This window comes from Aedes albopictus, chromosome 2, assembly GCF_035046485.1.
Source record: "Aedes albopictus strain Foshan chromosome 2, AalbF5, whole genome shotgun sequence".
Lineage (NCBI taxonomy): Eukaryota > Metazoa > Arthropoda > Insecta > Diptera > Culicidae > Aedes > Aedes albopictus.
Window position 1 is genome coordinate 456,924,077 of NC_085137.1, and position 25,000 is coordinate 456,949,076.

Here is a 25,000-nt window from a genome sequence, read left to right on the forward strand (position 1 = left end):
AGTACAATCATATTATAAGCGTATTAGTAACTTTTCAAAATAATCAATTGCTTTCTAAGGAAGCTAGGGGACGATTTTTCCTACGCTGTCCTCAGCCTGTCCAAAATACATGAATTACCCTACTTATAGGCTAATTCGGATGAGCTCCAATTGTAGAGGCGCTTGGTGAGATAAGGAGAAAATCGTTTGTTTACATAAAAAAAACAATTTTTTGTTGACAAATTTTACTCATTTTTTGCTCTAGAAGTTGCTATTTTCCATTTGCAATGGCTTCTAATATCATCATTTTCGATGCCCATACCGACAGACACCGGATTGGCCAGCTAACAAAAAAATCCGGAAGATCGTACGCCGGAGGCATAGCAAGAGCACCTCAAATTAATCACATAAATTGTTCGTGAGTACCTACCAGATCTGTGCGCATCTGAAAGAGAATTAAATTTTCTTTCCAAAAAGTGCTCGTTTGTTTGTCCACGATGTGGAATTCGATACTTAAAAACGAGCTTAAAAATGAAAAAAAGTGCACTTCGCCTATGCTGCGTCATGGCACTTTTGGCGGAGTCACGTTTTTCGTAGGGTTCTCATTCCTGCCGCCAGATGCGGAGGGATTGTTAGCTTCCATCAGATTTGCCTATAGAAAACTTGCTCAAAAGCAGGTTTTATCCAAGTGAGGACGTTACGACACGAAGAAGATGAAATTTTTCTATTGTTTCCAAAAAAATTGAAGGAACCTAGTAAATAGTAAACTACCATTGATAACAATACAAATACAATTAGTATAATGGGGTCAACTGAACCGATGTTAAAATAAACATGTGAAAATATTTGTTGTTATGTAAACAGATTTCGCCTTTGGAAAACAATACAATTCATATTTCTCGGTAACATTTTTCTCCAGCATTTACATGTACTTATGGCCACATGAATTGTGAACGATTTATGATAAGGCTCATTTGACATGAGGTCTGATTTGTGTTATTTGGCAGTTATTTGCAAGGAACGGTATACTCGCCTCATTCCATTCATATTCACTCCTCTTTGCTGAAGCGAATCGAGAAACATGCAGCAAACGAATTGTCGTGATCAGGCACCAAATTTTTCACTCACTCACGCGAGTAACGATCTATCACACAGCGATATTATCCGGATAGAGTAGCCTGTGATATTTTCCTTGCACTCATGAACGATTGAAAAGGCTCTCACTCCGGCTCCTTTGCTTGATAAAATTATGCTCTCTCCGACTAGCGCTCACTCACAAATCGTTTGCTCTTGCAGGAGCAAATATTTGCTCAGGCTGCACCAACCCACGCGTGGCCACATTTTCACCCGGTTGACGTCTGACCGGTGCTCTGTTATCTAGATGACCATGAAACAATATGTAAACACGGTACCACTAAACGTCAAATAATTGTTCTCGTGCATCGATGGAGATGTCTTGTGACTCGCAGACGGAGTGAAAAATCGGATGCTTTGTTGTTTATCCGTGAGTTGTGCATGGAGAGAAAGATAATTATCGTGAGCGCTGGAGTGAGAGACTTTTATTTTTCATCCCATGCAGTGAGAAATCACGATCGCGGAGGTGGATAAATCCGGGGAATTTGATCACGTGAGTGAAAAATTGGATGCCTGGTCGTGATCAAACACGCAACCCCATCACCAGAGGGGAGCGATGCACAAGCTGCTTAACATGCATGCTTAACATGGATATTCGTTGCCACTCGTCGCAGTCTACATCGCAAGCGAATGAATGAATGGCGAATGGTGAAGAATGCTGGGGAGCGATCAAAGCGGCTATTATCATAACTAGAAGAGAATTTCTGCATGTAATACATATATTGTTGATGAAATGCTATATTAGCAAAGAAAATAACTCGAAAACATCAAAAAATCGAATGCACAATATCAATCGTATCATTCACGGATCGCGTCACCGCTCAATCGCTTGCGATGCGAATGTGGACGAATGATACACTATGACCGAGTCGAGAAAATTTTCCCACCGGAACGGGAATCGAACCCGCAGTCTCCGGTTTGGGGATCCATAGCCTTAACCACTAGGCTAACTGGAGACCCCCATTCGATCCATATTGTTTTCTTGTTCAATTCGTTATCTAGAGTAGACATGAGTTAAATAGAAATATTGATATTACATATGTTCTTTGGATCTGATAAATAATCTAATATAAAACTCCCTTGTTTCATAACAATAGATCCAAGCGAGATTTTATTCTAGTTGATTAAAACTACACAACACATTCAACATATAAATAACGAGTGATCTATCTTTTGTTTTCAAAAAGCTCAAACAGCGTATTCAGAATTAAAGTCTAAGGACAAGGTTGCTAGACTACAAAGATGGCCGTCAAAATTGCCACCCTTAATTTTACTCGGAAATTGTGGAGCACAAATCAGGTAAATTAATCTGAAAATGCTACTTGTTGCTTGTTCACTTACGCCGAGCACCAAGTGGCATTTTCAGATCAAGACAATTGTTTGGAAAGTGTACGCTGGTGATCGTCACCCTAATGGATAGATGCTTGGATTTCAAACAACTGCACGATTTAGATCTGGATTGCTTCCGTATGGCTTATTTTATTCATGAACTACTCATATAATCAACCCTACCTACATAATCTCGATTGGAGTCACGATAAGAAGCTGCCCGGATGAAAGCTAACCATAGGGTGTTTTGTGAAAACCATTCCTGCACCATACAGTGTACCAGCTACAATGAAGTGTATTGTAATAGCATGGTTCGCTAGGGAAGATTCAAAAATTACGTCCATCGTTTTTCGGGATTTCTAGAACCCCCCCCCCCCTTTGTCACGCAATTTCCCTATATACAATACACGTACTGTCACACTTTTCTAGACCCCCCCCCCCCCTCCCCCAAATGTTGGACGTAATTTTTGAACGTTCCCCTAAAAGCTTTGTACATTGTAATTAAATGTACAGCTAGTAGTGAAATTACAATTAAAAACAATATATTGCGCGCAAACCCCAAAATTTTATTCCCACCTTTGGGTTTCCGCGCCGAAGATCCAGCGCCAAATTCGGCGACAAAGAAACATGACAGCCGTCGCTGGAAATTTGGCAATCCTGATATTTGACGGCGGTCATCTGCTATTTGTGGGAGTGGATTGTTGTCATATGAATAGGGCATTTTGATAAAAATGCATGTGTATTAAGTTATTGTTGATAGATTTATTGCTGTGTTAGTGTGAAATTTGGCGATTTGCTGTATCGCGTAAGCTTTCGCTGGAGGGAAACGTCATCTTTTTTCGCGAAGCATGAACAATTTTCAATGAAAAAAGCAATATTTACGGTACATTTTGTTGTTTGAAACCGTACATATACCATATAATGTACGGTATTTTAAAACCCACGTATCATATAGCCGAGGCGGTAAACGCACGGGTATTCAGCATGACCATGCTGAGGGTGACGGGTTCGATTCCCGGTCGGTCCAGGATCTTTTCGTAAAAGAAATTTCCTTGACTTCCTTGGGCATAGAGTATCTTCGTGCCTGCCACACGATATACACATGCAAAATGGTCATTGGCAGAGGAAGCTCTCAGTTAATAACTGTGGAAGTGCTCATAGAACACTAAGCTGAGAAGCAGGCTTTGTCCCAATGAGGACGTTACGCCAAGAAGAAGTATCAGTATTTAGAACAATTCATTTACAATAAAATGTATGGTTTCGCAAAAATATATATATGGAGAAAAATATTTTTTTGTATTATTACGATACTTGACAACCTGCATAATATATTGTAAAAATCCTATTGACAATTCACTGCATGGTGTCTACATTACATATTATTGTTATTGTATTTTCATTTTTACAGTGTTGTCTATTGTAAAAATATGGCTCTAAATAGTACTGTTTCGCAATGCTGTTTTATTTTGTATGGCGAGTTTTAAAAATTTTAAAACTCGCCATACAAAATAAAACAGCATTGCGAACGGTCTTACAATACAACGTTCGGTTTTTCTACTATATTTTTTATTCGGGAGATAAGATGAAAGATTAAGACCAACGCTGAAAAGTCGCAAGCAACCTAAGAAACAAAGATAAGGCATTTTATGAGACGTTTCAATTCAGCTGTTTTTTAAATGTTTACCAGTTTTGAAGCCCAACCGGTGGGCCCATTTATTTACATTTTCGCTAGCATAACATGTGATACAGGCCCATCCAATAAAGGAGGTCCATTTATCTGCAAAAATGCGTCAATCTGCCCACTATAATTAATATCCGTAGACCGTGGGGATGTTTTTTTTATCTGCTAGTGACATCATGCAGCTCGGGGGATTGATACATGCCACATTAGAAACCAAAACATCTCTGCCAGCAAAAATCTGATTGGCGCTCACTACATGTTATGCTACTTTTCACGAAAACAAAAACATCAAATGTAAACAATAACAATGAGCGGCCCACCGGTAGAACGTCTCGTAAAATAGCTTATAGCTAAATAAAAGTTGCCCAAGCTAAAATATGCTAAAGAACCGGTTGTTCAACTCTTGTCAGGGGGAATGACACTTCCTTTGCTAACCGAAAAAAATCCGCAAAAATGTTGGGAATTTTATTCACACGGAAATGAAGTCCTCGAAAACTACCGTAAAATGAGTGGGGTGAGAAAAAAAACCAGTGCTGAGTAAAAACTAAAATCTGTTTAAATGAGCCATTTTACTAATCGACAACATTGTTGATATTGATGTTAATTTTCACGAGCTAGGACACCACCTCCTGTTTAAATTTCATTGATAAAAACGACTCGTAAAATAGACTAATATTATGCCTCTCAAGAAAAATCAGAATATGGCGATTATCTGCCTCTGGCTTCTGATATTAGCGCGACAGTCACTAATCATAACAGCGTCACTAGATTTAAAAGTATATAATTCCACTATATGGGGTTTGACAGCAAGAACACTCATTCCACTGAGCTACTCTTGCCGTTCGTCACAAATACATTCAAAAACATCTGTCACTTCGCGAAACCCACGTGCTTTTGTTTTTGGCGGGAACACTTTTCCTTTTGTTTTGCCTTGCGACTGTCATGCGGCGGTATGCCTTGCGAGCGTACGACCGCCGCAGGACGCTAATAAAAGATAAGCGCGACAATAAATTTGAGTTTTAAAACATTCGCTGGGTAAGAATATTTTTCTTCGTGTCAACCCTTTGTCAACCGGAGCCGCGGTTCCGGGTCCGTTACAAATTTTGTACACAAAAGAGGTAGTAGAATATCATACCGTTATGTCATTGATTACCGCAAAAATGATGATCCTGGATTACTGATGACAGCTGTGCGTGCGATACGAATGATGATGATGTGTTTACACCGTGGCTGGAGTAAAGAATTTGCAATGTTTCGAAAAAAGTCTGGGTGTGATTTTTAAATAGTTTTCGTTGTAAAAATCCGTGTTTTACGTAAAAATCTAGTTTTATAACATCATCCCGTACAATGACGATCGAGGATCGGGTAGTGGCCCGCTTCAACAAGGAGCTGGGTTCGGAATTCGACGCCCTCAAGAAGAATGAATCCGTACTGCAGAGCTATCGTGCGGACTTGGAACGTCTGGCTGGTAGGATTACCCTGCCGGATGAGAACTGCATGCCGGAGCTGAAGAATGCGATACAGTCATGCTCGTGGAAGCACACGGAGCTGGAGGAGGCGGCCGATAATCTGGAAGCGTTCGAGGAGAAACTGATGGAGCGAATTGAGAAGCATAAGGAAGTACTGGAGCGGATCGATGGCCATTTGAGAAAGATTAAAAGGCTAGATAATATGAAGGAGTATTTCAAAATTTTGCTGGACATTCAAAGTATCAGTCAGGAGTTGACTGTGTCCATCAACGGGAAGGACGAGAATAAGACGATCAGCCTGTATGTGGCTTTGAGCGGGCATTCGAATAGCATTTTGGATCGATTGAATGGATTGGAGTCGCCTCACTTAAAAATGTACGCCAGGAATACGGCCTTCTACTGGCACGACATCCTGAAGGAGAAATTCTCGAAAGAGTTTGAAGCAATACTCAGGGCGATAAAGTGGCCAAACTTGAACCAAACGCTGGAACTGTTCAACCCTTCCAAAGAAAACCTCCACAAACTGTCCATATTTGCGGAGTACCTCTTCCTGGTAAAGATTCCCGGCGATCAGAACCTGCTGAGCGTCAAGCTGACCCCGTCGATCATCTGCCCACCGATAACGGCACCGAACGAGCTTCTGCTGAAGCCCTTCCGACTTCGGTTCACTTTTCACTTTTCCGGCAACAAGCAAACCAACCGACTGGACAAACCCGAATGGTACTTCACGCAGGTGCTTTCCTGGGCCAAGGAGAACCACGTGTTCGTGGGGCAGAACTTCCAGACGCCGGCCATCAAGGCGGGAGTCGTCAACCACAACGTTCGGGTGAGTTGATATCTGAAATATGTCATAAGACGGCATTCACCCATTTCAGCGGTATTTTCTTTTCAGCTGGAATTCATCCGAGGCCTAGTACAGCTGGCCATCGAGAAGCTTGTGGACGACATAGATAGTATTTCTCAGGACGAGGCCTTGTTCGGTCATCTGATCGACGAAATTCTTTCCTTCGAACAGGAGCTGAAAACAACCCTAGGATATCCGTCGAGTTTCCCCAGCGCCGTCTCAGTCCTAATCCAGCCCAAGTATCTGGTCAAGTGGATGGCAATCGAGGAGAAGTTCACGACCGACAAGATGGACGCCATGCTAAAAAGCGAGGACCCGTGGAAGTTCCTCGATCCAGCCAATTTAGATGACATGAAAATTCCACGCTGTGCGGATCAATTCATAAGATTGTTGGATGCGATCCGGGAGCGTTACTGCTCCTTGCCACAACCCGGTCAGCAGCTGCAATTTCTAGAACTTCAACTCGAACTGATCGACAACTTCCGGCGAAGGTTGGTTCAGTTGCACAACAGTCCCGGTCCGGATTGCGTCAGCTCAACCAAGATCCTCAATGCCATCAATTACATCACCTCGGTGCTGCGGGAATGGGGCGAGAATGTGCACTACCTGCACCTGCATGCCGCCCTGTATGGGCCTCACGCGGACGAAATCAGCTCGGTGTTTGACAAAACGATCGAAGAGATGGACCACTGGCAGAGGGCTTTGGTCAAGGATCTGGCCTCACGGGTAGTGGACGATGTGAAGGCTAAATCGCGTCCCTACCGGCACGATCACTGGCTTACCATGAACCAACTGGACACGAAGGAAACGTTCATGCTGTCGGCCAGCGCCAGCGAGATGTTCCAGATTTTGGTCAACCACCTGCACAGCCTGGAGGCGGAACTGTCGGCCAACGTGTTCTCGATCGTGATCCGGCTGATCGCCCTGCAACTGGACGAGTGGTTCATCGATGGAATGGTCATGAATACGAAGTTTTCCACGGGGGGAGCTCTGCAATTCCAGTTCGATATGACGAGGAACCTGTTTGCTCTGCTCGGGCAGTACGCCAGAAAACCAAGCTTGCTGTTCAAGAGGTACGTACAATTACTGAGATCAGTAACACAGCGTTTCATTTCACATTTCCCACCAGAATAAGCGACACTTGCGTACTGCTGACCATGCCACTGGGTTCGGCCATGTTGCTGCATGAGACGCTCAGTTCATCGGAGCAGACGGAGGACACCGTGCGAAATACCTTGAAGGAAGTTGGCCTGTCTATTCTGGGTAAAACTGCGGCCCTTGAAATACTGGAGAGGCGAAACGATATTGTTATTGCATAATTGCGTTGGTTTAAGTGCACGTGCGGATTAGTTACACGAGGCGATATTGTGTTGTTTGAGCAATAAAGCTTGCATCGATAGTTTCGGTTATTCTGTTAAAAATATAAATTATTGATTTTAATAAAGTTTTCCAAGTTTTCTAGGTGTAATACACGTGTCTGGTACATTTGGCAAGAAGGACGTTTGGTATAAGCGTCATTTGCTATAAAGAACATTTGTAACAAAAGTCAAAAACTTCTATTATTGTTGTGATCCTATTTTGTCAGCCCTCGATTTTGTAAGCTTGAATACTGAGATGATTCTGGGACAAATCCTGTGATGATTCTGGTAAGAATCCTATGAGAATTCTGATGAGAATCCTGAGGGACTTCTGGTGAGAGCCCAGAGAAGAAATCTCAAGATTCTTACAAGAATCCTCTCAGGATTGTCACCAAAAACCTCTCAGGATTCTCACCAGAATGTTCTCAGGATTCTGATAAAAATCCGCTCAGAATTCGCACCGGAATCCTCTCAGGATTCTCACCAGAATCCTCTCAGGATTCTCACCAGAATGTTCTCAGGATTCTGATAAGAATCCGCTCAGAATTCGCACTGGAATCCTCTCAGGATTCTCACCAGAATACTCTCAGAATTCTCATCAGAATCCTCTCAGGATTCTCACCAGAATGTTCTCAGGATTCTGATAAGAATCCGCTCAGAATTCGCACCGGAATCCTCTCAGGATTCTCACCAGAATCCTCTCAGGATTCTAACCAGAATTCTCTCAGGATTCTCACCAGAATCCTCTCAGAATTCTCATCAGAATCCTCTCAGGATTCTCACCAGAATGTTCTCAGGATTCTGATAAGAATCCGCTCAGAATTCGCACCGGAATCCTCTCAGGATTCTCACCAGAATACTCTCAGGATTCTAACCAGAATTCTCTCAGGATTCTCACCAGAATCCTTTCCAGAGTCTCATCAGAATCATTTCCGGATTCTTACAAGAATCTTTTCCGGATTCTCACCAGAATCCTTTCCGGATTCTCACCAGAATGCTTTCAGGATTCTCACCAGAGAATCCTCTCAGGATTCTAACCAGAATGCTCTCAAGATTTTCATCAGAGTCCTCTCAGGATTCTTACCAGAATGCTCTCAGAATTCTCACCAGAATCCTCTCAGGATTATCACCAGAACGCTCTTACGATTCTCACCAGAATCCTCTCAGGATTCTCACCAGAGAATCCCCTCAGGATTCTGACCAGAATGTTCTCAGGATTTTGACAAGAATCCGCTCAGGATTTGCACCAGAATCCTCCCAGGATTCTCACCAGAATCCTCTTACGATTCTCACCAGAATTTCCTCAGGATTCTCACCAAAGGCCTCTAAGGATTCTCGCCAGAATGCTCTCAGGATTCTCACCAGAATCCTCTCACGATGCTCATCAGAATCCTCTCAGGATTCTCACCAGAATCCTCTCAGGATTCTCACCAGAATCCTCTCAAGATTCTCGTCAAAATCCTCTCAAGATTCTCGTCAGAATCCTCTCAGGATTCTCACTAGAATCCTCTCAGAATTCTCACCAGAATCCTCTCAGGATTATCACCAGAACCCTCTTACGATTCTCACCAGAATGCTCTCAGGATTCTCACCAGAGAATCCCCTCAGGATTCTGACCAGAATGCTCTCAGGATTCTGACAAGAATCCGCTCAGGATTTGCACCAGAATCCTGCCAGGATTCTCACCAGAATCCTCTTACGATTCTCACCAGAATCCCCTCAGGATTCTCACCAAAGGCCTCTAAGGATTCTCGCCAGAATGCTCTCAGGATTCTCGCCAGAATGCTTTCAGGATTCTCGCCAGAATGCTCTCAGGATTCTCACCAGAATCCTCTCAAGATTCTCACCAGAATCCTCTCAGGATTCTCACCAGAATCCTCTCAGGATTCTCACCAGAATCCTCTCAGGATTCTCACCAGAATCCTCTCAGGATTCTCACCAGAATCCTCTCAGGATTCTCACCAGAATCTTCTCAGGATTCTCACCAGAATCCTCTCAGGATTCTCACCAGAATCCTCTCAGGATTCTCACCAGAATCCTCTCAGGATTCTCACCAGAATCCTCTCAGGATTCTCACCAGAATCCTCTAACGATTCTCACCAGAATCCTCTCAAGATTCTCGTCAGAATCCTCTCAGGATTCTCACTAGAATCCCCTCAGGATTCTCACCAGAATGCTCTCAGGATTCCGACAAGAATCCGCTCAGGATTCTCACCAGAATTCTCTCAGGATTCTCACCAGAATCCTCTCAGGATTCTCACCAGAATCCTCTTACGATTCTCACCAGAATCCCCTCAGGATTCTCACCAGAATCATTTCCGGATTCTCACTAGAATCTTTTAAAGATTCTCACCAGAATCCTTTCCGGAGTCTCACCAGAATCCTTTCCGGAGTCTCACCAGAATCATTTCCGGATTCTCACAATAATCTTTTCCGGATTCTCACTAGAATCTTTTCCGGATTCTCACCAGAATGCTTTCAGGATTCTCACCAGAATGCTTTTATGATTCTCACCAGAATCCTCTCAGGATTCTCACCAGAATCCTCTCAGGATTCTCACCAGAATCTTCTCAGGATTCTCACCAGAATCCTCTCAGGATTCTCACCAGAATCCTCTCAGGATTCTCACCAGAATCCTCTCAGGATTCTCACCAGAATCCTCTCAGGATTCTCACCAGAATCCTCTAACGATTCTCACCAGAATCCTCTCAAGATTCTCGTCAGAATCCTCTCAGGATTCTCACTAGAATCCCCTCAGGATTCTCACCAGAATGCTCTCAGGATTCCGACAAGAATCCGCTCAGGATTCTCACCAGAATTCTCTCAGGATTCTCACCAGAATCCTCTCAGGATTCTCACCAGAATCCTCTTACGATTCTCACCAGAATCCCCTCAGGATTCTCACCAGAATCATTTCCGGATTCTCACTAGAATCTTTTAAAGATTCTCACCAGAATCCTTTCCGGAGTCTCACCAGAATCCTTTCCGGAGTCTCACCAGAATCATTTCCGGATTCTCACAATAATCTTTTCCGGATTCTCACTAGAATCTTTTCCGGATTCTCACCAGAATGCTTTCAGGATTCTCACCAGAATGCTTTTATGATTCTCACCAGAATCCTCTCAGGATTCTCACCAGAATTCTCTCAGGACTCTCACCAGAATCCTCTTACGATTCTCACCAGAATGCTCTCAGGATTCTCACCAGAATCCACTCAAGATTCTCACCAGAATCCTCTTACGATTCTCACCAGAATCCTCTCAAGATTCTCGTCAGAATCCTCTCAGGATTCTCACCAGAATCCCCTCAGGATTCTGACCAGAATGCTCTCAGGATTCCGACAATAATCCGCTCAGGATTCTCACCAGAATCCTCTCAAGACTCTCACCAGAATCCTCTCAGGATTTTCACCAGAATCCTCTCAGGATTTACACCAGAATCCTCTTACGATTCTCACCAGAATCCTCTCAGGATTCTCACCAGAATCATTTCCGGATTCTCACCAGAATCCTTTCCGAATTCTCACCAGAATCCTTTCCGGATTCTCACCAGAATCCTTTCCGGAGTCTCACCAGAATCTTTTCCGCATTCTCACCAGAATGCTTTCATGATTCTCACCAGAATCCTCTCAGGATTCTCACCAGAGAATCCTCTCAGGATTCTGACCAGAATGCTCTAAGGATTCTCATCAGTCCTCGCAGGATTCTCACCAGAATCCTCTCAGGATTCTCACCAGAGAATCCCCTCAGGATTCTGACCAGAATGCTCTCAGGATCCTGACAAGAATCCGCTCAGGATTTGCACCAGAATCCTCTCAGGATTCTCACCAGAATCCTCTTACGATTCTCACCAGAATCCTCTCAGGATTCTCACCAGAGGCGTCTCAGGATTATCACCAGAGTGCTCTCAGGATTCTTACCAGAATCCTCTCAAGATTCTCACCAGAATCCTCTCAGGATTCTCACCAGAATCCTCTCAGGATTCTCACCAGAATCCTCTCAGGATTCTCACCAGAATCCTCTCAGGATTCTCACCAGAATCCTCTCAGGATTCTCACCAGAATCCTCTCAGGATTCTCACCAGAATCCTCTCAGGATTCTCACCAGAATCCTCTCAGGATTCTCACCAGAATCCTCTCAGGATTCTCACCAGAATCCTCTAAGGATTCTCACCAGAATCCTCTAAGGATTATCACCAGAATAGAATCCTCTAAGGATTATCACCAGAATCCTCTAAGGATTATCACCAGAATCCTTTCCGGAGTCTCACCAGAATCATTTACGGATTCTCACAAGAGTCTTTTCCGGATTCTCACCAGTGGGTGGGCTTCGTGACCAAGCGGTCAGCGGCGTCAGTCGTTTAGGTGTCTCGTAAGCCTTGGGGTGTGGGTTCGATTCCCGCTCCAGTCGGGGAAAACTTTTCGTCGAACGGAAAATCCTCCACTGGGCCACTGGGTGTTATATATGTGTTGTCCGTTGTCATATGTTAGTAATGTTCAGTCTGTAGAGGCCGCAAGGTCGAAGACGATGTAATTGTCTTTTTTTATCCTTTCCGGATTCTCACCAGAGAATCCTCTCAGGATTCTCACCATAGAAACCTCTCAGGATTCTCACCAGAGAATTCTCTCAGGATTCTCACCAGAGAATCCTCTCAGGATTCTGACCAGAATCCTTTCCGGAGTCTCACCAGAATCATTTCCGGATTCACACCAGAATCATTTCCGGATTCTCACCAGAATCTTCCGGATTCTCACCAGAATGCTTTCAGGATTCTCACCAGAAAGCTTTCATGATTCTCACCAGAATCCTCTCAGGATTCTGACCAGAATGCTCTCAGGATTCTCATCAGAGTCCTCTCAGGATTCTCACCAGAATTCTCTCAGAATTCTCACCAGAATCCTCTCAGGATTATCACCAGAACCCTCTTACGATTCTCACCAGAATCCTCTCAGGATTCGCACCAAAAAATCCCCTCAGGATTCTGACCAGTATACTCTCAGGATTCTGACAAGAATCCGCTCAAGATTTGCACCAGAATCCTCTCAGGATTCTCACCAGAATCCTCTCAGGATTCTTACCAGAATCCTCTCCGGATTCTCACAAGAATCCTCTCAGGATTCTCACTAGAATCCTCTTGCGGTTCTCACCAGAATCCTCTCAGGATTCTCACCAGAGGCCTCTCAGGATTCTCACCAGAATCCTCTCAAGGTTCTCACCAGAATCCTCTCAGGATTCTCACCAGAATCCTCTAAGGATTCTCACCAGAATCCTCTAAGGATTCTCACCAGAATCCTCTCAGGATTCTCACCAGAATCCTCTAAGGATTCTCACCAGAATCCTCTAAGGATTCTCACCAGAATCCTCTAAGGATTCTCACCAGAGTCCTTTCCGGAGTCTCACCAGAATCATTTCCGGATTCTCACAAGTCTTTTCCGGATTCTCACCAGTATCCTGTCCGGATTCTCACCAGAGAATCCTCTCAGGATTCTCACCATAGAAACCTCTCAGGATTCTCACCAGAGAATCCTCTCAGGATTCTCACCAGAATCCTCTCAACTTATTTCGCATTGGGTGGATTGTCGCAACAAGTGCAGGTTGCGACATTGTCCTTATTGTTTCACGATGGTTGAATTTTGATTCAGTGGCGAAAACCATTTTTTCTCGCTGGAGAAACCTCCTGTGTTCTGTTCTGTGCACCTTGAAAAGAAAAAGTAAAACTACACTTTCCTTCTTCAACATCACCCGCGGAATTAATACAAATACAGGAACAGGGCGAAGCTAATGTTCCACGTCCAGGTGACCAGCCTGGGGAATTTTATAGTCACCTACTCAATGTCGTAACTGTCATGGAACTGAAAATTGCCACATGGATGCTGAATGCATGGTTTGTGGTGGTACACCAAGGACGATTGTCCGGTGAAGGAAGATACCAGACTTTTGGGATTGTCTTACCCATAGAAAAATCGTTGAATTACGTGCCTGGTAGATGAATGGGAACGCCAAACCTGTAATTCCTAAGAACATAAATTCATCCTTCAATGGAAAATTGAGCAATTCTCATACCACCCATACCCATGTTCCCTTCAGAAGTGAAATAGATAATAGCTTTAGTTTTGCCATTAAGCTTTCTATGACCATACGTTGCTGGCAAACAAGTTGCAAACTCTACCTATCATCCAACGGAAAATTGTAAAAAAGCACGAGATTTGGGCAGCATGACTGCTTCCAACATTTACTTTTTATCTGAACTGAAAGATTCAACCATATTTTTTTCTTGGGATTTCTCCCGGAATTCTTATCGGAAACCCTTCAGGAATTCGTGGTGGTATTCCTGCAGAAATTCTTGCTGCGATTCCTCCAGGAATTCTTCGGGTAATTTTAGAAGAATCCCTTCAGGTATGTCTCTAAGATTTTTTCCAGACATGCCTCCTGTGGTACCTTTAGAAGTTTTAAGCATAACGACCACGTTTTATAGAAGACATTGTTTTTTTTTATAATAAGTGGAGGAAAGTTCGGCATAATTAAAATGTTCCTATAACATTGTAATAATCTGAAAATTTCTATGAATTCCATCGAATTTTCAAAAACTTACCCTCTCACTGCCGTTCGACGAACTTCACCCAGATTCCGTGTTTGGCCGAAAGCAGGAAAGACTTACGGGAGATTTCCAGCGGCAGCTCCTGTTTTTCCGACGGAACCACTCGGTACTTGTTCAAAAGCGTTGCCATTCCGATTTTGCTCTGATTCAGTCCGAATTTCATGCCCAGACAAATCCTAGGTCCTTCGCCAAAGGCCAAGAAAGAATACCGATGGCGAGCCTTCCGGTTCTCATCCAAGAACCGATCCGGATCGAAGCGGTACGGATCGGGATAAATGTCCGGATTGTAGTGGATTGAGTTTACCGGAATGATGGCCGACATTCCGGGCTGCATCCGGATACGCTTGCCAACGTCATCCGAATACTGGGGCGGCAGTTCGTACTCCTTGGTGCACACCTTGGTCAGGGCGAATACCGGAGAGTGCAGACGCAGCGTCTCGTTCATGGCCCGTTCCATGTAGACCAGCTTGTTGACGGCTTCGTCCGTCACCTTTCCATCGTACTCCTTCAGCACGCAGTCGATTTCGTTCAGCACTCGATCCTGAATGTGCTGGTTCGCGGCCAGCTCGTACAGGAAGTAGCACATCAGCGTGCTGGACGTTTCGAATCCTTCGGTAAGGAACGTCACCGAATGGCCGACGATTTCGTTACTGTTGACATCGACGGTTCCATTCTGGGTCAGAATGTCGTACATGGCTTGGAACAGGTCCTGACGTTTCACTTCACCTTCCTTGCGCTGCCGGATCACTTCGTTCACCAGCTTCCGGAACCAACGATCCACGTAGCGGGGAACGAATCTGCGGAATGGGAATGGATTGAATTTTAACTGTTTGAAATTGACAAAAAGTAAAAGAAATTTCTTTAATTTGTTAGGGCATAGAGTGTCTTCGTATAGCCTGCACGATATACACAAAATAGTTAACATTCAAACAGCAAAAGGTAACTGACAAAAAACTTAATTTCAAAAATGACTAACACACTGGGTCGCTAAATCCTATTCGAATCGAAAGTGGCCCACTAGCTGAAAGCTTTGAGAACCCCTGGCATAATAAACTCCTTGAGGATTTCCATTAGGAACATCTGAGAGAATTTCAGAATGAACTTCCGGAGAAATTCCAGAATGGTCTGCAGGAGCTCCAAAAGGAAATCTTGGAGGAATTTGGGAAGGAGATCCTGGAGGAATCTCTGTAGAATTTCTTGGAGGTATCCCGCAAGAACTTGCTGGATGAAACCCCGAAAAAAATCCTGAAGAAATTCCAGAAGGAGCTTCTAGAGGAATTTCGGATGGGATTGCTGGAGGGATCCTGAAAGAGTTCATGAAGGAATCCAGGAAATAACTTCTGGATGTATTTGGGATGAAACTTCTAGAGCATAGGTTCCCAAACATTCAGGTGCACGGCCCCCTTTGGCTAGCAGACGTACTTTTCGCGACCCACCATAGAAATTCTCTCATTTGTTGTCTGTAACAGTAGAATATTCGACTGTTTCTCGCGACCCCCTGGATGAAGGCCGGCGATCCCCCTGGGGTGTCGCGAACCACAGTTTGGGAAACCATGTTCTAGAGAAATGCCGAATAAAATACCTCTAGGAACCCCGGAAGCAACTGCTGGTATAATCTCAGAAAAACATTCAGAGGAATCCCAGAAGAAACATTGCGAAGAACCGGTGATGAAACTCCTGAAGGAACCCTAGCAGAAACTTTTGGAAGAATTCCAGAAAAAAACTGCTGAGTTAATCCCAGAAGGAGAAATCCTTAAAAGATGGAATCCACAAAATGTATTTGATCAATCCCAAAAGAAACTCCTTGAGGAATCCCAGATGGAACTTCACTTCTAGAGGAATCGTAGCAGATGCTCATGGAGGAATTCCAGACGCAGAAGAATAAGCTGAAAAGTTGATCGATTAGTCACCACCAGCGGGTAACAAATCGATCAAGTATTCGCGCAAAACGACATTCGGTTCTCTAGATTTGTGCTCTTGAAAATTTGAGCTGGAGCTGAGCTTCATCTTAAAGCATTCCAATACAAATCGCTGGAGAAATTCCTCTAGAAACCCTTTAAGTAATTCAAAAAATGTTCGAGTAATTCTGAAAAAGTTCTTGTGTGAATCCACAAAAAGAATGATGAACGCGAGGATGAACGGTTTTTTTTTAATTTCTAACCGAGCCCCTGAATAAATTTTTGAAAAGATCCAGACAGAAATTTCTTAAGGAATCACTACAGGAATTTCTGGAGCAAGTCGTGAAAGAGCTTCTGGAGCAATCCCTGAAGGAATTCCTAGATAAATCCCTAGAAGAATTCCTGCAGATATGCCTGGAGTAAACCCTGTAAGAATCTCTGGATGAATTTCTTAGAGCAAATATGGGAGGAATCCATGTTCCTAGTTCTATTACTTAAGCAAAAATAAAGTTGATTTCATGGCATACTTTGGTTTTTATTCCATGTCAAAGTTGAACCGGGCGATTTTGTATACCTGGGGTCCATTTGGACCCCAAATTGAATTATCTAAATCTTTTGATTCTGTTGTTTTAGAATATTCATGTCTTCGTCAAATTTGTTCGGTAAGTCAAGCGCCATCTGGCGGTGAATTGGTTAATTCGAAGTTTCTCCACTAGATGGCGCTATTTGGCATTAACAATTAAGTAGTATAATGTATTAAAACGAAATAAACGGAAGATCTAGAGCTTGCAGAAGCGTCACGTCTTCGGAAAAGTTGCTCAGTAAGTCGAGCGCTTACAGATAATGGACCGATTGATTCGAAATTCCACTACTAGGTGGTGCTAGTGTTCATGTAAATTTTATATCTTGTTTTATATTACTTAGAAAGATGACGTCTTCGAGACGTCATAAAGACAGAGCCGTTTTCCATACAAAATAATCATGTTTAGGGATCAAAACCTCGTTTTCTAGCGATTCGATTGTTATGGAATTTTGGCTGCAACCTTAAAATAACTAGAATTTTGGCTAGAAATATAAATCATCGTCCATGAAAACGTTTATATCGACTTTTCTGATTCAAATAAATATAAAGACACATTTTTATATGGAAATAGTGTCTTTATATTTATTTGAATCTGAAAAGCCGATATAAACGTTTTCATAGATGATGATTTATACTTCTAGCCAAAATTCTAGTTATTTTAAGGTTGCAGCCAAAATTCCATAACAATCGAATCGCTAGAAAAAGAGATTTTGATCCCTAAACATGATTATTTTGTATGGAAAACGGCTCTGTCTTTATACTTATTTCTCGCACTGTATGTCAAATACGAGTCCAATTATTGTCCTTATTGTTAATAAATTATAGATCCCTGAAGAAGGTCCCAAACCTGGACCGAAACGTCGGAGCGAGAACATTGTAGTTTTCTTAATTCTTTGATAAGACTGCCGAGCCATTACAATTAAAGATCCCAGGTGACACCCAGTCGAAAATACCGTCCAGCTACCGATCTTCTTATAAGTCAGGATCATGAGATACAGAAGAACAAATTTGGGGTCTAAATGGACCCCAGGTTTCCGAAATGGACCATCATTTAAGGTTTCCTGTAGAGGGTTAATTTATGTGTATTTTAACTTTCTACTAATTTATGTGTATTTTAACTTTTTAACTAATTCTACACTCACTGAAGAAATCACTTGCAGAGCCCCGGAAGGAATTCCTAGACAAATCCCTGGAGAAATTCATGGAGGAATTTCTGAAAGTATACCTGGAGAAATTCTTGAAAAAACTGGTACAGGAGTTCTCGGAGAAATCCCTGAAGGAATTTCTGAAGGAATAATTGGAGAATTTCCTGGAGGAATCTCTGGAAAAAAAATCCTGGACGAATTCAAGGAAGTATTCTCTGGATAAATTAGTAGAAAAATCCTTCAATGAATCCGTGGAGGAATTCCTAAAGGAAATCCTGGAGGAATTCGTGTAGGAATACTTGGAGGAAAACCATGGACGAATTCCAGGAGCACCTACTGTAGAAAATCCTGGATGAATTGCTGGAGCAAACCCTCTGAGAAATTCCTTAGAGAAATTCTGGGAGGAATAACCGAAGAAATTTCTGAAGAAACCTCTTGAGAAATTCCAGGAGCAGTCCTTAATGAAATTTCTTGAGAAATTCTTGGAAGAATCCCTGAGGAATTCTTGGAAAAAAAAAACCTTGAGGAATTTCTGGAGGAATCCCTGAAGCAACTTCTGGAGGAACCTCAGAAGTAATTCCTTGAGGAACTTCTGGACAAATTGCTGGCGGTATTCCAGGAGGAATTCATGGAGAAACCCCTAGAGGAATTCTTGGGGTACTTCCGAGGAATTATTTCTGGAAGAATTCCCGAATGAAATTCTGGGAGGAATCCCTAGAGAAATTTCTGAAAAAAATCTAAGAGAAATTTCTGAAAAAAATCTAAGAGAAATTCCTAGAGGAATTCCCAGAGGAATTTCTGGAGGAATTCCAGGAGGAATTCTTGGGGAGTTCTTGGTGGAATATCTGGATGAATTACTGGAGCAATCATCATTCCTCCAATGCTGGAGGAATCTCTGGAAGAATCTTTAGATGAATCCCTGATGGGATTCCTGGTAAATTAATGGATAAATTATTGGTGGAATTTCTGGAGGAATCCGTGTAATTCCTGAGGAATCTCTGGAGGAATCCTTGGTGAAATCCCTAGAGGAGAAATTACCGGATAAATTCCTGGAGGATACCTTGGATGAATTACTGAAGAAATTCTTGAATTTCCGATGGAATCCCTGAATCAATTCCTGGAGAAAATCTTCGTGTAATTCCAGGATGAGTCCCTGGGGAAATGCCTGGATTAAATCTTGGGGAATGCCTGGAGAAATACCTGGCAGGAGAATTTCCTAAATTAATTCCTGGAGAAATTGCAGTAATGATTTCTGAAGGAACTCCTGGATCAATTCCTGGAGGAACTTCTGCAGGAATTCCTGGTGGAATTCTTAAAGGTATTCCTGGAGGAATCCCTGAATGAAATCCTGGAGTAATGCCTGGATGATTCCCTGGAGTAATTCCTATATAAAACTCTGGCGGAATGCCAAGAAGTATTCCTAAAAGAATTCCTGGAGGATAAATAATCCTGGAAGTTGTTCCTAAAAAAATCACTGAAGAAATTCCTGAGTGAATCCGTGGAGGCACTCTTGGAGAAATTTCTGAAGAAACCCTATGAGGAATTCCTTAGGTAATCACAGAAAAGTTTTCTTAGCAAATTCCTGGGAGAGTTTTTGCAGGAATCCCTGGATAAAAAATCTGAATAAATCCATGTCTGCAGTAATTTCTAGACGAATTATTTAAGGAACAATGGGGCACGATCGATGTAGTACTAGATTTGTAGTAATGAGCTGAATTTTTGTATGATGTGAAGCTCAATTCTCCGTTTCTGCAATGAAATGGTGCGAAAAGCGTGGGTATTATTATTCCTTTCCTAATTTGATGCTGTTTGAGCAAAACTTTGGATAACTATGTTGTTATGTTGCAAGAAATGGAGAAAACAACAACACAATCACTCAAACTTTTGCCCAAACAGCATCAAATTAGGCAAGAAATCATAATACCCACGCTTTTTGCACCATTTCATTGCAGAAACGGAGAATTGAGCTTCACATCATACAAAAATTCAGCTCATTACTACAAATCTAGTACTACACCGATCTGTCCTATTGGATGGACTCCTAAAAGATTTTTTGTACAAAATGTTTGAGCAATTCCTGGTATAATTTTTGAATAATCTCTAGTAAAACTTTCTGAAAGAATGTCTGGAAGACATTTATGCAGAAATAATTCGAATAATTCCGGAAGGAATTATTGGAGCAATCTCTAGTGGAATTCTGGAAAAAATATATGGAGAAATCTCTGAAAAAATCTCTGAAGAAATACCTTAAAGGATATCTGGAGAATTACCCGAAGAAAACCGCGAGAACAGAACTGGAACAATTACTAGAGGAACCTCTAAAGATATCCCAGGACAAATTCCCAAAGCAATGTCTGGTGGAATCCCTAGATGCATTCTTGAAGAAATCTCTGGAGGAATCCATGATCTGCAGCAAGCTTTGGAAAAATTCCCGGAGGAATTGTTCATACCCTCGAAACTGCAATGCCGATTTGCATATTCCATTCACATATCGGGCGACAATGCCGCTTAAAAATGATCGCAAGTCAGGCCCCCCTGGGCCCCCAGAAAAAATCCTAGCCACGCCAATGAAGGTTTCCAAAATAAATCCTCCAGCTCAAATGGTCCTGCATTTACTGCTTTGGCCATAAATATCAAATAAACCTAATTTGCATAAAAAATAAATAAACACTTAAAAAAAATCACCCACCCTAAAAGAGAAAGTGAAAAATAAACTGCTATTTTGTCCAATCACGGTGACTTTGCAAAACATAGTCCCGCTAGATCAGTGGTCCTCCCATTAGATAAACGTGAATCCCCCATTTTCATCGAAGTTTCCTTCAAAATATCAATTTTATCACAAATCTGATCAGTAAAGAAAGAAAATATGGACTTGGAAGATTGGTTCGTATATTCTTGAATTGACCTGAATTCTTAACATGTGGAAATGCAGTATTTTTTTTTTTTTTGAAAATGATGAAAAAGATGAAAAAATCAACAATAAAAAATGTAACGAACTAGCTAGTAAGGTAAAATGCACAAATCAAATTTATAAAAAAAAATACCAGAACAACAAGAGTTAAAAACCACCATCGAATCATAGTTTGACAACCACTGCTCTTGATAGACCTAAAGTCGCAGATAGCAAAGTGCCTTATCAATTGAAGATGCCCAGGTCGCACGCCAGTTATAACCTGTTATAATAACATTCAATCAAAGACGATTGAATAAAAATTTCAACACCGGCTAATTCAAAAACACATTGTTGTGCATAGGTAGGTCTAGATAGTATACTTACGGTAACCGCAGCAGGGAGGCCAATTTCGGAGCAAACAACGCCAGCAGCGTGCGCAACGATGCCATTAGCGAGCTCGGATGGAACAGCTCGTAGCCCACCCGACGAAACTCGGAGTCCGGATTGGTGAACGATTCCGCATCGATGCCGAACGCACAGCTGGCCACCGAATCGATTGTGAACCGGGAACAGAGCTGAAATTAACGATTTCTTATTAGTTGGGCGTTTCTTGAAGCTACATTTAAAAGTGAGATTTACATCTTTTGCCTCAAAGTCCGGATTGGTCTTCCGATTTTTAGTCACGTAGTCCAGGAAGTTCTCCGCCACGTTTTTGATGATGGGGAAGCAAGAGCGGATCTTCGTCTGGGTGAACGCCGGAACCACCTGGGAACGCCTTTCCTTCCATAGCTCACCGTATTGGGTGAACGGATTGATGGCTACCAACGGATCGATGGTCTCATCCACTTCGAAGGAATTTTTCTGGAAATGCTGAAAACTTCCCACGAGGACCTCCTTGACTAGCTCCAGATCTCGGACGACGATGGCCGGCTTGTTGAAGAGTTCGTAGATTCCAACCCAGGATGCCGTTGGATAGGTCCTAAAAATGTAATAAAGTTCGTAAATATGCGAGAATCAAGCTTCAAAACCATTCTTACGCGTAGATCTCCTCGAATATTTCGCCAAAGTGCTTCGCACCGGTGATCTGCTCCAAGCCATTTCCAAAGATCGGTAACGGTTGGGGACCGTCAACGTTACCCACCCGGCGCCAATAGCTACACGACCACTTGAAATAGAGGCAAATAGCGAGCACCGCCAGTGCGATGCACAGTTCGATCATTTTTACCACCGGCTGCCACAAAGCACTCTAAAAGACTGACTTAGCTGACTGACTGGCTTCAAAAACGAAAACTATCCACAAGACGGGCTCGGCTCGGCGGTGTGTGGGTGTGGATGTGAAGGAACCTTCTGCGCCGGCTCACATGTGATACGATACGGGCTGGCTTTATCAATCAACACACTGTTCCAGGTTTAAAAAAGATGTGCGCCGCGCGGGAAGAAGCTATCGTTAATAAGAAATTGTGTGTTTGAGTTTTGATACGGGTCGTGGAAGTATGAGTGCATGTACAGGGGATAGACAAAATGATCGGGACAGGCAAAATTTTCACTTTTCAAAAAATGGTTAACATAAATACCTACCATCTTGAATATTGAGGCGATGTTGAAGTTTCGGCTAATTTGGTGTTTTATTAAAAAAATATTCTGATCGCTAATTTTTTTTCCGTGTTAACCATTTTAATGTAAATTTCATTACATTCGGTTCATTTAATCCGGAGATATAACAGTCCAAAGTTGGCTGTCGTATAAATATGCCTTTTTACCCATCTTACACCCACACTGAGAAAACTGATCTTATGAAGGGCATAAGTTTGTCTTATGAAATTTCGACATAAGAAAATGTTTTGATTTCCATAAGAAATTCTTATGATATCATTTCATAAGACATCTTATGAAATATTTTTGCGCAATATAAAACAAAATCGCAACCTGGAATCGAACCAGGGACGTCGAGATCGGAGAACGCGTGCTTTACTCACGGGCCCATCGACGCTTCGAAAGTTGGAACGCTTGAAGTGCAATAAAAAGTTTGGCTTTTCGGGATCAACGTTTTATAAGAACATTCTTATGAGATTTTTCATAAGACCGCTGTAATGAATTTCTTAAGAAATTTTTGCCTCAGTGCATAAGAAGGGTGCTCGAAACACCGACTTTCGCAAATGTCTGTATGTGTGTGTATGTGCGTCACAAACAAAAAGTCACTCTCGTTTCTCAGCCGTCTGTCAACCGATTTGGGTTCTCTTGGCAGCAAATGAAAGCTACTACATCCTAGTAGAACGCTATTGATTTTTTTTTCGATTGGACATTTGGTTACCGAGATAACTTTCATAGAGAACTTGGGAGTAGCACTATTTAACAATTTCAGAGATTTTTGACAAAGAGAATCATGATAAATTTCTCAGCCGTCTATCAACCAATTTGAGTTCTCTTTCCATCAAATAAAAGCTAATATATCCTAGTTGAACCCTATTAAATTTTATTAAGATTGGATATTTGGTTACCGAGATATCTTTCGAAGAGTATTTGGGACTTATACAACTCATCTATTTGAGATTTTTAACAAAGCGTATTATAATAAATTTCTCAGCCGTCAGTCAACCGATTTGATTTCTCTTAGCACCAAATGAAAGCTACAACAAGTACAGCCACAGCTAGTAGAACCCTATTCAATTTTATTTCGATTGGATATTTGGTTACTGAGATATCTTTCGAAGAGTATTTGGCAGTAATACAACCTAACTTTTTGAGAGATTTTTGACAAAGTAAAAGTATATCATAATAAATATCTCAGGCATCTGTTAACTAATTTGGGTTCTCTTAGCACCAAATGAAAGCTATCACATCCTTGTAGAACGCATTTGATTCTTATTTGTATTGGACATTTGCTTACCGAGATATCTTGCGAAGAGTACTTGGGAGTAATTTCAATAAATTCGTTTTTACCCTTCTTACACCCATAAGAGGTATAAATATCGCTTGAAAAACCGACTTTCGATCCGAGGCCCGGAGGGCCGAGTCTCATATACCAATGAACTCAGCTCGACGAACTGAGCAAATGTGTGTGTGAGTGTGTGTGTGTGTGTGTGTGTGTGTGTGTGTGTGTGTGTGTGTGTGTGTGTGTGTGTGTGTGTGTGTGTGTGTTTTTTTTTTTTACTTGGTAGTAAAGCCTTTACGCCTTCCCGACACGCGTTCGATAAGCATGACCAGTGCTACCGATTTCGTCCATCGCGTGCCAGTTCGTGAGGGACTCAGAACAGAGAAGAGAACTCTGAACCCTACGCCTCTAACCTCCACCAAGGTCTACAGTGCCTGCTTCCCCCGGATTCCACTAGAAGCGACTACTTCGGGGGGGCTGTGCTCATGCACTTCACTTGTTATCAGGCATAGCTAGTCACGCTAGATCGCTGACTTTATCTCCAACATAACTGCTGCGCTCTCATGAGCTTTATCTTAATCACGTAGCTTTAACTGCTGCGCTCTCGTGAGCTTTGACATACTGCTGCTGCTCTCCAAGTTGACCACTGGAATGCCGAGGTCAGTTCGGCAATGCCAGTTGGAGGGTGGCTATTCTACTTCGGGTGGCTTTCTCGCTGCGTTCGTTGACCTTTTCCTAGGCGAACCGGTTGAGTGCCGAGGTCGGTCCGGCGATTCCGGTTGGAGGGTGGCTTCCGGTTCGCTGGCGCCCCGACGACTCGAACCCGGTTGATTCGACGTAGTTTCTTGCGACTCAGCGTAGTCCCCGGCGGTGGAGCTAGCTTACTCCGACGGAGAGTTCTCCGGCGGTAGAATATCTCCCGAAACCGTTGTTCGCGTTGCGTATTCCTTCGATGTTGATTGGCAGGGTGTCGAAGTCGGTCCGGCGATTCCGGTTGGAGGATGGCTTCCGGTACGCTGGCGCTCCGACGACCCGAACCAGTGGTTTTCCACGGGCGCTGATTACTCAGATAGTCCCCGGCGGTGAATCTATCCTACTCCGACGAAGAGTTCCCCGGCGATGGAAGATCTTCCGAACCGATACTTCCCAGATCGGTGCCGAGGTCGGTCCTGCGATTCCGGTTGGAGGGTGACTTCCGGTTCACAGGCGCCCCGACGA

At 42.8% G+C, this 25,000-nt stretch overlaps 4 protein-coding genes across 4 annotated transcripts in view; 1 reads left to right on the plus strand and 3 right to left on the minus strand.

Annotated features, from left to right (window-relative positions):
- LOC109397934 (transmembrane emp24 domain-containing protein 5) overlaps nucleotides 1–25,000 on the minus strand; it is a 548,078-nt gene that overhangs the window by 249,211 nt on the left and 273,867 nt on the right. The gene's annotated exons all lie outside the window — the stretch shown is intronic.
- LOC109397801 (RINT1-like protein) lies at nucleotides 5,321–7,904 on the plus strand. Its single transcript, XM_029877717.2, has 3 exons — nucleotides 5,321–6,418; nucleotides 6,485–7,509; nucleotides 7,566–7,904. Exons 1-3 carry the CDS (start codon nucleotides 5,471–5,473, stop codon nucleotides 7,753–7,755), a joined length of 2,163 nt encoding a protein of 720 aa, XP_029733577.1. The 5' UTR covers nucleotides 5,321–5,470; the 3' UTR covers nucleotides 7,756–7,904.
- Nucleotides 14,334–22,149, minus strand: LOC115269210 (probable cytochrome P450 308a1). The gene is made up of 4 exons (XM_029877714.2): nucleotides 21,948–22,149; nucleotides 21,550–21,889; nucleotides 21,295–21,485; nucleotides 14,334–15,188 (listed from the first exon to the last, which is right to left on the minus strand). Exons 1-4 carry the CDS (start codon nucleotides 22,127–22,129, stop codon nucleotides 14,390–14,392), a joined length of 1,512 nt encoding a protein of 503 aa, XP_029733574.1. The 5' UTR covers nucleotides 22,130–22,149; the 3' UTR covers nucleotides 14,334–14,389.
- Nucleotides 22,287–25,000, minus strand: part of LOC109397838 (maternal effect protein staufen) — a gene marked incomplete in the record, with an annotated part of 103,380 nt that continues 100,666 nt past the window's right edge. The window contains 1 exon segment of the mRNA XM_062853933.1: nucleotides 22,287–22,309. Within this exon segment, the coding sequence (XP_062709917.1) occupies nucleotides 22,302–22,309 (8 nt within the window).